The 13,269-nt window shown below is 39.8% G+C and overlaps 2 protein-coding genes across 23 annotated transcripts in view; both read right to left on the reverse strand.

Moving 5' to 3' along the window:
• The window catches only part of ZRANB3 (zinc finger RANBP2-type containing 3), a 321,989-nt gene that overhangs the window by 96,065 nt on the left and 212,655 nt on the right, over positions 1-13,269 (reverse strand). The window lies entirely within an intron of this gene.
• LOC708492 (small ribosomal subunit protein eS27-like) lies at positions 404-880 on the reverse strand. Its single transcript, XM_077956912.1, has one exon. The coding sequence runs from the start codon at positions 840-842 to the stop codon at positions 588-590; it is 255 nt and encodes an 84-aa protein (XP_077813038.1). The 5' UTR covers positions 843-880; the 3' UTR covers positions 404-587.

Raw genomic sequence — 13,269 nt, forward strand, 5'->3', positions numbered from 1 at the left:
GTTCATTTTCATCCATTGTATTCTCAACATATATTACAAAGCAACAAAAACAATGACATAGAAGAAAAGTAATTCTCCTAATTATTGGAGATTCTCCACTAATTGACTTTGTACTGGTAACACTGATTATTTTTGGTTCATTCCTTTGTTTACTATTTATCATCATTATTTTTAAAAAAAGTTCCATTGTTTTATTTTATTTTTATTTATTTATTTTTATTTTAATAGGTTTTTGGGGAAACAGGTGGTGTTTGGTTACATGGATAAGTTCTTTAGGTGTGATTGCTGAGATTATGGTGCACCTATCACCTGGGCAGTGTACACTGCACCCAGTTACACGTCTTTTATCTCTTACACACCTCTCACCCTTCCCCCAAGTCCCCAAAGTCCCATTGTATCATTCTTTTTTTTTTTTTTGTCCATAATCAAAACTTTATTGAAAAACGGACACCAAAATAGGAGATTACTGTTGTATACCTTACAAAACCAAATGTAATTACATTATCTTGGTAAATTAATTAGAACTATGGAATTTATGATAAGGCTTTCTGTGAGATAACACAAAATTCAGGAAGCTGTTTGAATCATTAGTGTTGCTTTCTTCTAAATGAACACCCTTCTGTGAGTCTGGCCTTTCCTCCTGTAGGCTGGCACAACACTGTTGAACAACCCACACAAAGAACCACTGTCTGAGCATGGCTGAAAACCGTGGTGATCTTGTAGCAACCTGGGCATTTTACATCCATAAAGTAAGAATTTGGACTTTGTACCAGGCGTTTCTTTTTATGTTTTTTCTTTTCCTCTTCCAAGGATGGATGTAGTAAATCTCTAGCCAAAGGCATGTTGATCCTCTCGCAAGCCCAGCCCTCACAGACTTCTCCCATTGTATCATTCTTATGCCTTTGTGTTTTCTTTTTCTTTTTGAGAGGGAGTCTTGCTTTGTCACCCAGGCTGGAGTGCAGTGGTGCAATCTCGGCTCACTGCAACCTCCAAATCCTGGGTTCACGCAATTCTCCTTCCTCAATCTCCTGAGTATCTGGGACTACAGGCACACGCCACTACACCCGGCTAATTTTTGTATTTTTAGTAGAGACGGGGTTTCACCATATTGTCCAGACTGGTCTCAAACTCCTAGCCTCAAGTGATCTGCCTGCCTTGGCCTCCTGAAGTGTTGGGATTACAGGCGTGAGCCACTGCACTCGGCCTTATTTTTTGATTTTTAAATGATAGCCATTCTTGCAGGAACAAGGTGGTATTATACTGTGGTTTTAATTTGCATTTCCCTGATAATAGGTGATGATGAGCATTTTTTCATGTTTTTTTGGCCATTTGCATATCTTCTTTGAGAATTTGTCTATTTATGTACTTAGCCCACTTTTTGATGGGATTATTGTTATTTTTTTTCTTGCTGACTTGTTTGCATTTCTTGTAGATTCTGGCTATTAGTCCTTTATTGGAGGCATGGTTTGTGAAGATTTTCTCCCACTCTGTGGGTTGTCTGTTTACTCTGCTGACTGTTCCTTTTGCTGTGCAGAAGCTTTTAAATTTATTTAAGTCTCATCTATTTATCTTTGTTTTTGTTGTATTTGCTTTTGGGTTCTTGGTCATGAGCTCTTTGCCTAGGCCAATGTCTAGAAGGGGTTTTCCACTGTTATCTTCTAGAATTTTTATTGTTTCAGGTCAGATTTAAGTATTTGATCCATCTTGAGTTGATCTATGTATCAGGTGAGAGATGAGGATACAGTTTCATTCTCCTACGTGTGGCTTGCCAATTATCCCAGCACCATTTATTTGAATAGAATGTTCTTTCCCCACTTTATCTTTCCGTTTGCTTTGTCGAAGATCAGCTGGCTATAATTATTTGGCGTTATTTCTGGGTTCTCTACTCTGTACCATTGGTCTATGTGCCCATTTTTACACAAGTACCATGCTGTTTTGGTGACTACAACCTTATTGTACAGTTCAAAGTCATGTAATGTGATGCCTCTGGATTTGTTCTTTTTGCTTAGTCCTGCTTTGGCTACGAGTTTTTGGTTTCATATGAATTTTAGGATTGTTTTTTCTAGTTCTGTGAGGAATGATGATGGTTATTTCAATGGGAATTGCATTGAATTTGTTGATTGTTTTTGGCCATATGATTATTTTCACAATATTGATTCTACCCATCCACAAGCATGGGATGTGTTGACGTGTTTCCATTTGTTTGTGTTGTCTGTGATTTCCTTCAGCAGTGTTTTGTAGTTTTCCTCGTAGAGGTCTTTCGGGTCCTTGGTTAGGTATATTTCTTTCCTCTTTTTTTTTTTTTTTTTTTTTTTGCAGCTACTGTAAAAGGGCTTCAGTTCTTGACTTGATTCTTGGCTTGGTCACTGTTAGTGTATAGCAGTGCTACTGATTTGTGTACATTGATTTTGTATCCTGAAACTTTACTGAATTCATTTATCAGATCTAGGAGCTCTCTGGATGAGTCTTTAGGGTTTTCTGGGTATACGATCATATCACTGGTGAACCATGACAGTTTGACTTTCTCTTTACTGACATAGATGCCCTTTATTTCTTTCTCTTGTCCGACTGCTCTGGCTAGGACTTTCAGTACTATGTTGAATATAAGTGGTCAAAGTGGGCATCCTTGCCTTGTTTCAGTTCACAGGGGGAATGCTTTCAACTTTTCCCCATTCAGTATAATGTTGGCTGTGGGTTTGTCATAGATGGCTTTTATTATCTTAAAATATGTTCCCTCTATGACGATTTTCTGAGGGTTTTAATCACGAAAGGATGCTGGATTTTGTCAAATGTCTTTTCTGCATCTATCGAGATGATCAGGTAATTTTTGTTTTTAATTCTATTTATGTGATGTATAACATTTATTGGCCTGTGTGTGTTAAGCCATCCCAGCATCCCCAATATGAAACCCACTTGATCATGGTAGATTATCTTTTTGATATACTGTTGGATTTGGGTTAGCTAGTATTTTGTTGAGGATTTTTGCATCTGTGTTCATTAGAAATACTGGTCTGTAGTTTTCATTTTTTGTTATATCCTTTCCTGGTTTTGGTGTTAGGGTGATACTGCTTTCGTAGAATGATTTAGGGAGGATTCCCGCTTTGTCTTTTGGAATAGTTTCAATAGGATTGGTACCAATTCTTTGGAAGTCTGATAGAATTCAGTTGTGAATCCATCTGGTCCTGAACTTTTTTTTGTTGGCAATTTTTAAATGATCATTTCAATGTTGCTGCTTGTTATGGGTCTGTTCAGAGTCTCTATTTCTTCCTGGTTTAATCTAGGAGGGTTGTGTAATTCCAGGAATTTATCCATGTCTTCTAGGTTTTCTAGTTTGTGCACATAAAGGTGTTAACAGCAGCCATGAATAATCATTTGTATTTCTGTGGTATCAGTTGTAGTATCTTCTGTTTCATTTCTAATTGAGCCTACTTGGATCTTCTCTCTTTTCTTGGTTAGCCTCACTAATGGTCTATCAACTTGATTTATATTTTTAAAGAACTTGTTTGTGTGTGTGTTGTTTCAATTTCATTTACTTCTGCTCTTTTATTTCTTTTCTTCTGCTGGGTTTGGGTCTGGTTTGTTCTTGTTTTTCTAGTTTCTTTAGCTATGACCTTAGATTGTCTTATTAGTGCTTTTTCAGAGTTTTTGATGCAGACATTTAATGCTATGATCTTTCCTCTTAGCACTGTTTTTGCTGTATCCTAGAGGTTTTGATAGGTTGTGTCACTATTATCATTCAGTTCAAGGAATTTGTAAATTTCAATCTTGATTTTATTGTTGACTCAGTGATCATTCAGGAACAGACTATTTAATTTTCATATATCTGCATGGTTTTGAGGGTTTCTTTGTAGTTGATTTCTTTTTTAGTTTTTAAGATGGAGTCTCACTCTATTGCCCGGGCTGGAGTGTAGTGGCGCAATCTCAGCTCACTGCAACCTCTGCCGCCCAGGTTCAAGCGATTCTTCTGCCTCAGCCTCCTGAGCAGCTGGGATTATAGGTGCCTGCCACTGCGCCTGGCTAATTTTTGTAGTTTTAGTAGAGATGGGGTTTTGCCATGTTGGCCAGGCCGGTCTTGAACTCCCGAACTTATGATCTACCCACCTCAGTATCCCACAGTGCTGGGATTACAGGCATGAGTCACTATGCCCAGCCCTGGAGTTGATTTATAATTTTATTCCACTGTGGTCTGAGAGAGTACTTGATATACTTTGATTTTTTGGCTGGGTTTGGTGGCTTATGCCTGTAATCGTAGCATTTTGGGAGGCCAAGTCAGGTGGATCACTTGAGGCCTGAAGGTCAAGATCAGTCTAGCCAATATAGTGAGACCCCGTCTCTACTAAAAATACAAAAATTAGCTGGGAGTGGCGGAGCATGCCTGTAATCTCAGCTTCACAGGAGGCTAAGGCAGGAAAATCACTTGAACCCAAGAGGCGGAGGTTGTGGTGAGTCGAGACTGTGCCACTGCACTCCAGCGTGGGCAACAGAGCAAGACCCCGTCTCAAAAACAAAAACATTCGACTTTCTGAAATTTATTAAGGCTTGTTTTGTGGCCTATCATATGGTCTATCTTAGAGAATGTTCATATGCTGATGAATATAATGTATATTCTGCAGCTGTTGGGTAGAATGTTTTCTAAATATCTGTTAAGTCCTTTTGTTCTAGGGTACAACTGCAGAATGTTATGTACCTATCTGTTATGTCCATTTATTCTAGGGTATAGTTTAAATCCACTGTTTTTGTTGACTTTCTGTCTTGATGACCTGTCTAGTGCTGTCAGTGGAGTACTGAAGTCCCCCTCTATTGTGTTGCAGTCTATCTAATTTCTTAGGTCTAGCAGTAATTGTTTCAAAAGTTTGGGAGCTGCAGTGTTAGGTGCATATGTATTTAGGATTGTGATATCTTCCTGTTGGACTAGTCCTTTCATCATTATATAATGTCCCTCTTTGTCTCTTTTAACTGTTGTCGCTTTAAAGTCTGGTTTTTTTCTGATATAAAGATAGCTACTCCTGCTCACTTTTGGTGTCCATTTACATGGACTATCTTTTTACACCCCTTTACCTTAAGTTTATGTGAATCCTTATGTGTTAGGTGAGTCTCCTGAAGACAGCAGAGACTTGGTTGATGAATTCTTTTTTTTTTTTTTTGAGACTATCTTGCTGTGTCGCCCAGGCTGGAGTGCAGTGGTGCAATCTCGGCTCACTGTAAGCTCCACCTCCCGGGTTCACACCATTCTTCTGCTTCAGCCTCCAGAGTAGCTGGGACTACAGGTGGCCACCACCACACCGGGTTAATTTTTTTTTTAATTTTTATTTTTAGTAGAGACGGGGTTTCACCGTGTTAGCCACGATGGTCTTGATCTCCTGACCTCATGATCTGCCTGCCTTGGCCTCCCAAAGTGCTGGGATTACAGGCGTGAGCCACCGTGCCCAGCCTGATGAATTCTTACTCATTCTGCCATTCTGTATCATTTAAGTGCAGCATTTAGGCCATTTACAGTCAATGTCAGTATTGAGATGTGAGGTACTATTCTATTAAGAGTGCTAGTTGTTGCCTGAATACCTTGGGTTTGGTTTTTTGGTTTTTTTTTCTTCCCCCTCCCATTGTGTCATTGTTTTATAGGCCCTGTGAGATTTATGCTTTAAGGAGGTTCTGTTTTGGTGTATTTCAAGGATTTGATTCAAGATTTAGTTTCACGATCTTTTTGCGATGAATTTCCTGGGTGTTCTTTGAATTTCTTATATTTGGATGTCTAGATCTCTAACAAGGTCAGGGATGGTTTCCTTGATTATTCCCTGAAATAAGTTTTCCAAACTTTTAGACTTTTCTTCTTCCTAGGGAACAATTATTCTGTCACCCAGGCTGGAGTGTAGTGGTGTGTTCTTGGCTCACTGCAACCTCTGCCCCCCAGGTTCAAGCCATTCTCATGCCTCAGCCTCCCGAGTAGCTGGGATTACAGGTGCATACCACTGCACCCGGATAATTTTTTGTATTTTTAGAGATGGGGTTTCACCATGCTGGCCAGGCTGCGCTTGAACTCATGACCTCAGGTGATCCACCTGCCTCGGCCTCCCAAAGTGCTGGGAATACAGGCGTGAGCCACCACACCTGGCCCAGGAACATCAATTATTCTTAATTCTTCTTCTTCTTCTTTTTTTTTTTTTAAGATGGAGTCTCACTCTGTCACCCAGGGTGGAGTGCAGTGGCATGATCTCGGCTCAAGGCAACCTCTGCCTTCTGGATTCAAGCAATTCTCCAGCTTCAGTCTCCCAAGTAGCTAGTATTACTGGCGTGCGCCACCACACCTAGCTAATTTTTGTATGTTTAGTAGAGACAGGGTCTCACCATGTTGGCCAGGCTCGTCTTGAACTCCTGACCTCAAGTGATCCACTCCCCTCGGCTTCCCAAAGTGCTGGGATTTTAGGCATGAGTCATAGCACCTGGCTATTCTTAATTATTCTTAGGTTTGGTCATTTAACGTAATCCCAAACTTCTTGGAGGCTTTGTTCATTTTTAAAAATTCTTTTTGGCTCAAGCCTGTAATCCCAGCACTTTGGGAGGCCGAGGCGGGCGGATCACAAGGTCAGGAGATCGAGACCACAGTGAAACCCCGTCTCTACTAAAAATACAAAAAATTAGCCGGGCGCGGTGGCGGGCGCCTGTAGTCCCAGCTACTCAGGAGGCTGAGGCAGGAGAATGGCGGGAACCCGGGAGGCGGAGCTTGCAGTGAGCCGAGATCGCGCCACTGCACTCCAGCCTGGGCAACAGCGTGAGACTCCGTCTCAAAAAAAAAAAAAAAAAATTCTTTTTTCTTTGTCTTTGTCAGATTGCATTAATTTGAAAGCCTTGTCTTCAATCTCTGAAGTTCTTTATTCTACTTGTTCAATTATATTGTTGTAAGTTTACAGTGTATTTTATATTTCTCTAAGTGTTTCTTTCATTTCCAGAAGTTATGATTGTCTTTTCTTTATGATATCTATTTCTCTGGAGACTTTTTTGTCCATATCCTGCATTGTTTTTAAAATTTATTGGCTGGGCTTGGTGGCCCACGCCTGTAATCCTAGCCCTTTGGGGAGCTGAGGTGGGTGCATAATCTGAGGTCAGGAGTGGAGATCAGCCTGGCCAACATGGTGAAACCCTATCTCTACTAAAAATACAAAAATTAGCTGCGTGTGGTGGTGCGTGCCTGTTGTCCCAGCTACTGGGGAGGCTGAGGCATGATAATTGCTTAAACCCAGGAGGCAGAGGGTACAGTGAGCCAAGATCGTACCACTGCACCCAGCCTGGGTGACAGAGTGAAACTCTGTCTCAACAACAACAAAATATTATGTAAGTCGGTTTTTACCTTTCTCTGATGCCTCCTTGAGGAACTTAATAATTGACCTGTGAATTCTCTTTCTGGCACTTCAGATTTCTTCTTAGTTTGGATCCATTGCTGGTGAGTTAGTGTGATTTTTTAGGGATGTTAAAGAACCTTGCTTTGTCATATTACCAGAATTGTTTTTCTGGTTCCTTCTCATTTGGATAGACCATGTCAGAGGAAACATCTGGGGCTCAAGGGTTGCTGTTCAGATTCTTTTGTCCCACAGGGTGATCCCTTGATGTGGTGCTCGTCCCCTTCCCCTAGAGATGGGGCTTTCTGAGAGCCAGACTGCAGTGATTGTTATTGCTCTCATGCGTCTAGCCACCCCAGCAGAGCTACTGGCCTCCGGGCTGGTACTGGGAAGTGTCTGCAAAGAGTCCTGTGATGTGATCGGTCTTCAGGTCTCTCAGCTGTGCATACCATCACCTGCTCTGGTGAAGGTAGTAAGGCAGTGAAATGGACTCTGTGAGGGTCCTTGGTTGTAGTTTTGTTTAGTGCACTGGTTTTCCTGAATGCTGATTGTGCTAGCAGTGAATTTGTCACATGGACAGACTCAGGACCTCTGGTTAGCCAGGATGTTACAGGCAGTGGAATTAGCTGTTCTTTCCTCCTTTTCTGGAGCAGGGTTGTTCTGAGTGGCTGTAATGGCTTGATTGGCTGGCCGACAGCCAGTAGGGGGCGCTTTCAAGAGAACATCAGCTGCAGCAGTATAGGGGGCATACAAGCTTGTCCTGAAGTCCTGGATAAGTATTCCACTTTCTCCGGAGATGGGCAGGACTACATAGATTCTAAGAGATTATGTCTTTTGTCTTCTGTTACCGGGGCGGGTAGAGAAGACCATCAGGTGGCAGGGTTAGTTGTGTCTGAGCTCAGACTCTCCTTGGGCTGGGTCTGCTGCATCCACCCTAGGGGCTGGGAGCGTGGTTCTCAGGCTAACGGACTTATGTTCCTAGGGAGATTATGGCTGCCTCTGCTGTGTCATACAGGTCTCCAGGGAAGTGGGGGAACGCCTGCAGTGACAGGCCTCATTCAGCTCCCAGGCAGCCAGCAAGGCCAGTCTCACTCCCATTGTGCTCCACCAACAACACTGAGTTTACATCCAGGCAGCTCTTGCCCCAGGCTACAAGCCTCCCCTGCTCTGCCTACAGCTGCTTGGGTGCTTGTATCTGCACTTCCCATTCTGCTTGAGCACCATCCCCCTCGAACACCATCCCCCTCCCCAGGTTTCTGCCTAGGAAAATTTGTACTCGGTCGAAATTATTACAAAGTTCAGCTGGAAGTTTCCTTCTCCTTGTGGCCCTTTCCCATTTCCACTGGAAGCCCTCCCTATCATCATTATTTACTATTTATCATTACCATTATTTGTTTTCATTAAGAACTACCTGAGAAAGAAACCTTGATAATCTAATAACACCACTAAGGAGATAATAAACATACTTAAAATATACTCTGTCCTCCTAAGAAGTACTTCAAAAGGTAGACTAGCATAAATGTTTATACAGTACATAAATAATACATGCCAATACCATAATTCTGTAGCGTAGCACTGTACATATTAAAATTTATTAACAATATGACCTAATTTGCTGATATGACCTAATTTGAAGCCCTGTACTTTCCTCTTGTCTGCCTAGAACAGTGTGTATGTTATGAGGCAAAGAAAAGATTACAGCAGAGAAAGAAATCTTTTATCTTGAAGATCTATAAAATTAGGATAGATAGAGACCCATTTGTTTGGAAGGCTTTAGGCATATCTCCGTCTAGAGCAAAGGAAGAGGAAAGATGACCCAATACTCTCTAGGCCCAATGCTCTCTAACCACAATTAGTGAACAGTGTTTAAAAAAAAGAATAGAGAAAGCATTCATTTCTTCAGTTTGGCAAGAACAAGATTTCATACTTCATACATTTATGTATTTATTATGGAATTATAGCCTTTTAAAAATTAAACACCACGAATAATGAGGAATTCATTTTACTGTAAGCAATAATTAAGTATATGCCCTTAAAATAGCATATCCTATAAGTAGCTGCATATTTACACCAATCTATTTACTTGAAAACTCATTATTCTCTTTAAATTTTTCCTTCTTATTCTTATCAAGATTAAAAAAAAATCCATCATCAGGTGGTTTTAAATTATCTTCAAATTCCTCAACATAATTTTTCAAACGATTCATAGAAAACAAAAGTATTTCTAAAATGATGCTACAGAGTACAAAGAAAATTTTTACTATCTAACAGCCTGCACCTTGTTGTGTTTGGCACAGATCATGCTTAATGGGGGTCTGGGCACAAAATGTATCTCCTATTTTTTCACAATTTTGATGAATGGCAGAAATATCAACCCAGTTGATCAAGCAAGAAATCTAGATTTGACCTTTTCCCTCACCTCCACACTCAGTCAATCACCAATGTCTACTGATTGCACTGCCTTAATCTATCTTGAATTATTCCTTTCCCAGTTAAGATATGATACAGCCACTACCTTGGTATAGATCACCAGCATTGTTCATCTAGATTATCAGTGAGCATCCTAAGTGGATTCTCTGCCTATTAGTTATTGCTTCCAATACATTCTCCACACAGCTACAGTTATTCCTCTAAAGCCCAAATCTGATTATTTTACTCCAGGTCTGTACCTGACTGCTGAGAATCTTTAGAATAAATTACAAATTATGAACTGTGACTTTCATAATGTAGTTACAGTTCTCATTGACCTCCAGCCTAATCTCAGTCAGAATTCCTCTTTTTGAGACAGTATCTTGCTCTGTCACCCAGGCTAGAATGCAGTGGCATGATCATGGCTCACTGCAGCCTTGACCTCCTGGGTTTAAGTGATCCTTCCAACTCAGCCTCTCAAGTGGCTGGGAGTAAAGGCACATGCCACCATGCCCAATTAATATGTTTAATATATATTTTTTTGAGACAGAGTTTCACTCTTGTTGCCCAGGCTGGAGTGTGCCCAGGCTGGAGTGAAGTGATACCATCTCAGCTCACTGCAACCTCCACCTCCTGGGTTCAAGCAATGCTCCTGCCCCAGCTTCCCGAGTATCTGGGATTATAGGCACGGACCACCATGCCCAGCTAATTTTTGTATTTTTAGTAGAGATGGAGTTTCACCATGTTGGCCAGGTTCATCTCGAACTCCTGACCTCAAGTGATCTGCCCGCTTAGGCCTCCCAAAGTGCTGGGATTATAGGCTTGAGCCACCGCACCTGGCCATGTTTAATTTTTTGTAGAGGTGCGGTCTCATTATGTTGCCCAGGCTGGAGAACTCCTCTCTAGGACTATGCTTCAGGCATGTTGACCTACTTTTGGTTCCCTGAATATGTCTTTCCTGGTTATTCTGTGAGTTTCCACAAACTGTTTCAATCGCCTGAAATACATTCCACCAGCCCATCTCCTTCCTATTTTACTCCCTCCCTCTGGCAGGCTAAATCTCATTTGTTCATTCCTTGGGATGTCTTTCTTGCACCCTCAAGACTGGGCCAGGTATTTTCTCTCATGTACTTTCATAAGCATCCTGTTTTTGAAGCACTAAATATACTCTACTGTAGTTGAACATTTATTTCATGGTCTTCCCCAACAGATTGCAAGTTCCTTGAGAGGAAGACACTGTGTTCACCATACCTCCCTAGCACCTTGCTACATAGTAGGCAATCAATAAATATGTATTGAATTAATAGGAAAACATTTAATCAAAGAAAGGAAGCATCAACGCTGGTATACGTACAATATAATAATCAAATCATAATCTGTGGTATTTCAAGTTCATTTACAAACTGGTTTGGGAGAACTCTGAAACTAATTTTTTTCACAGAATCAATATTAAATGTAGTTGATAACTAGCTACCTCCTGCAAAGCCTATTTAATCTATAATGTAGGTAAACTGTATTATTCACAGTTACTATAGACTCTACTAAATATCAGTAATATTTCTGGGGAAAATGTATTAAGAATTCCAATTTGGTCATAGCTTGAATTAATTATTTCTGACTGTAGCTCAGGAATAGAAATACACAGTTCCAATTTCCATAGGTGGTTGACGACAGAAGTTCTATTAGAGAAGGAATGAAAAATGACTAAAAACTCTAGGGAACTGGTGAGACAAGGACTGGCCTGCTGCTGCCATTAATCTTTGGGAACATGACCTAATTTATGGACAACTACTTTTCTTCTCTTTTCTTTTCCTTCAAGAATCCTAGGAATTAGATGCCAGATTCCTATTGATTGTCAACACTTCTGACTTCAAACCAGGGTTTTTTGTTTGTTTGTTTGAGATGGAGTCTCACTCTGTCAACCAGGTTGGAGTGCAGTGGCACCATCTTAGCTTACTGCAACCTCCACCTCCTGAGTTCAAGTGATTCTCCTGCCTCAACCTCCCGAGTACCTGGGATTACAGGCACACGCCACCATGCCCAGCTAATTTTTGTATTTTTAGTAGAGATGGGGGCTTTCACCATGCTGGCCAGGCTGGTCTCGAACTCCTGACCTTGTGATCTGCCTGCCTTGGCCTCCCAAAGTGCTGGGATTACAGGCAGGAGCCACCGCACCCGGCCCCAACCAGGGTTTTTTAACCACAGACAAGAAATGATCTAAAAGGTTCTCATATATGTTCTTTTTCCTTAAGCAAGCATTCTGTATTCAGTATCATATACAAAGAAAATTAAGTAAGCAAACAAGCAAAAAACAAGAGAGTTATTAACTCTAGGAAAAACAATAGTTGTCAAAGAAAAAAATTTAATTATAGCTCACCAGTGAGATGTTTAACAGAGTTATTATACTGTAAACAATGAACGCTGATCTAACAAAAAATTACGATCAAACTGAAAATTAAGACATGGGAAAATGAAACAAGGAGAATATATTGAAAATATTTTCTTCCAATCTATGTTTTGCATTTTCATTTTCCGAACAGTGTCTTTCATACGACATACATTTTTTTTTACCACCATGTGTTCAAGTTTTTAATCTTAATTTTTTCTTTAAAGTTTGTACTTTCTGTATCCTAAATAAAACACTGTCCTCCCCAAAAGTTGGGAATATTTTTACATATGTATGCTCCTAAGAATTTTATAATTTTAGCTCTCATATTTAATTCTATGACTCATTTCAAGTTAATTTTTATGTCTGGTGTGAAATAATGTTCAAGACTTCTTTTTTTCCTTATGGATATCCTATTGTCTTACTATCCATTATTGAAAACTATAATTTCCCATTGAGTTATCTTGCCTTCTTTCTTAACAGATCAACTGACAATCTATGTGAGGTTCTACTTCTGGACTCTCTTTTCTGATTCATTAATTTAACTTCTTATTAAGTATTTATATAATGTAGTATGACTCGTTCAAAATTGTTTTGGCTATAGTAAGTCCTTTGTATTGCCACAAAAAATTTATATTTAGTGTGTCAATTTATACAAGAAAGACTACAAGGATTTTGATTAACACTGCATTGAATATAAAAATTTACAGAGAACCGACATCTTAACAATATTGAATCTTCTGATTCATGAACATAATCTATCTGTTGTTTATTTAAGTTTGCTTTACTTGCTCTAAACAATGCTTTGTAGTTTTCAGTACATATTTTTGTTGACTTTATTCTAAATTAGTTCATGATTTTGGATGCTATTTCAAATCATATTTTTAAAATTTCAGTTTCCAATTGTTATTGCTGATATATGGAACTAGAAATGATTTTTATATGTTGAACATGAATTCTGTGACTTTGATAAAATCACTCTTCGATTTTGTATGTGGATAATGCTGCCTGTGAATATGGACAATTTTACTTACCGCTTTTCAATATGTATACCTTGTATTTCTTTGTCTAGCCTTAATGCACAGCTAAGACTAGAACCAGAACAATGTTAAAGAGAAGTGATGAGGAAAGGCTCTCTCGTCT

This window comes from Macaca mulatta, chromosome 12 (assembly GCF_049350105.2).
Source record: "Macaca mulatta isolate MMU2019108-1 chromosome 12, T2T-MMU8v2.0, whole genome shotgun sequence".
NCBI lineage: Eukaryota > Metazoa > Chordata > Mammalia > Primates > Cercopithecidae > Macaca > Macaca mulatta.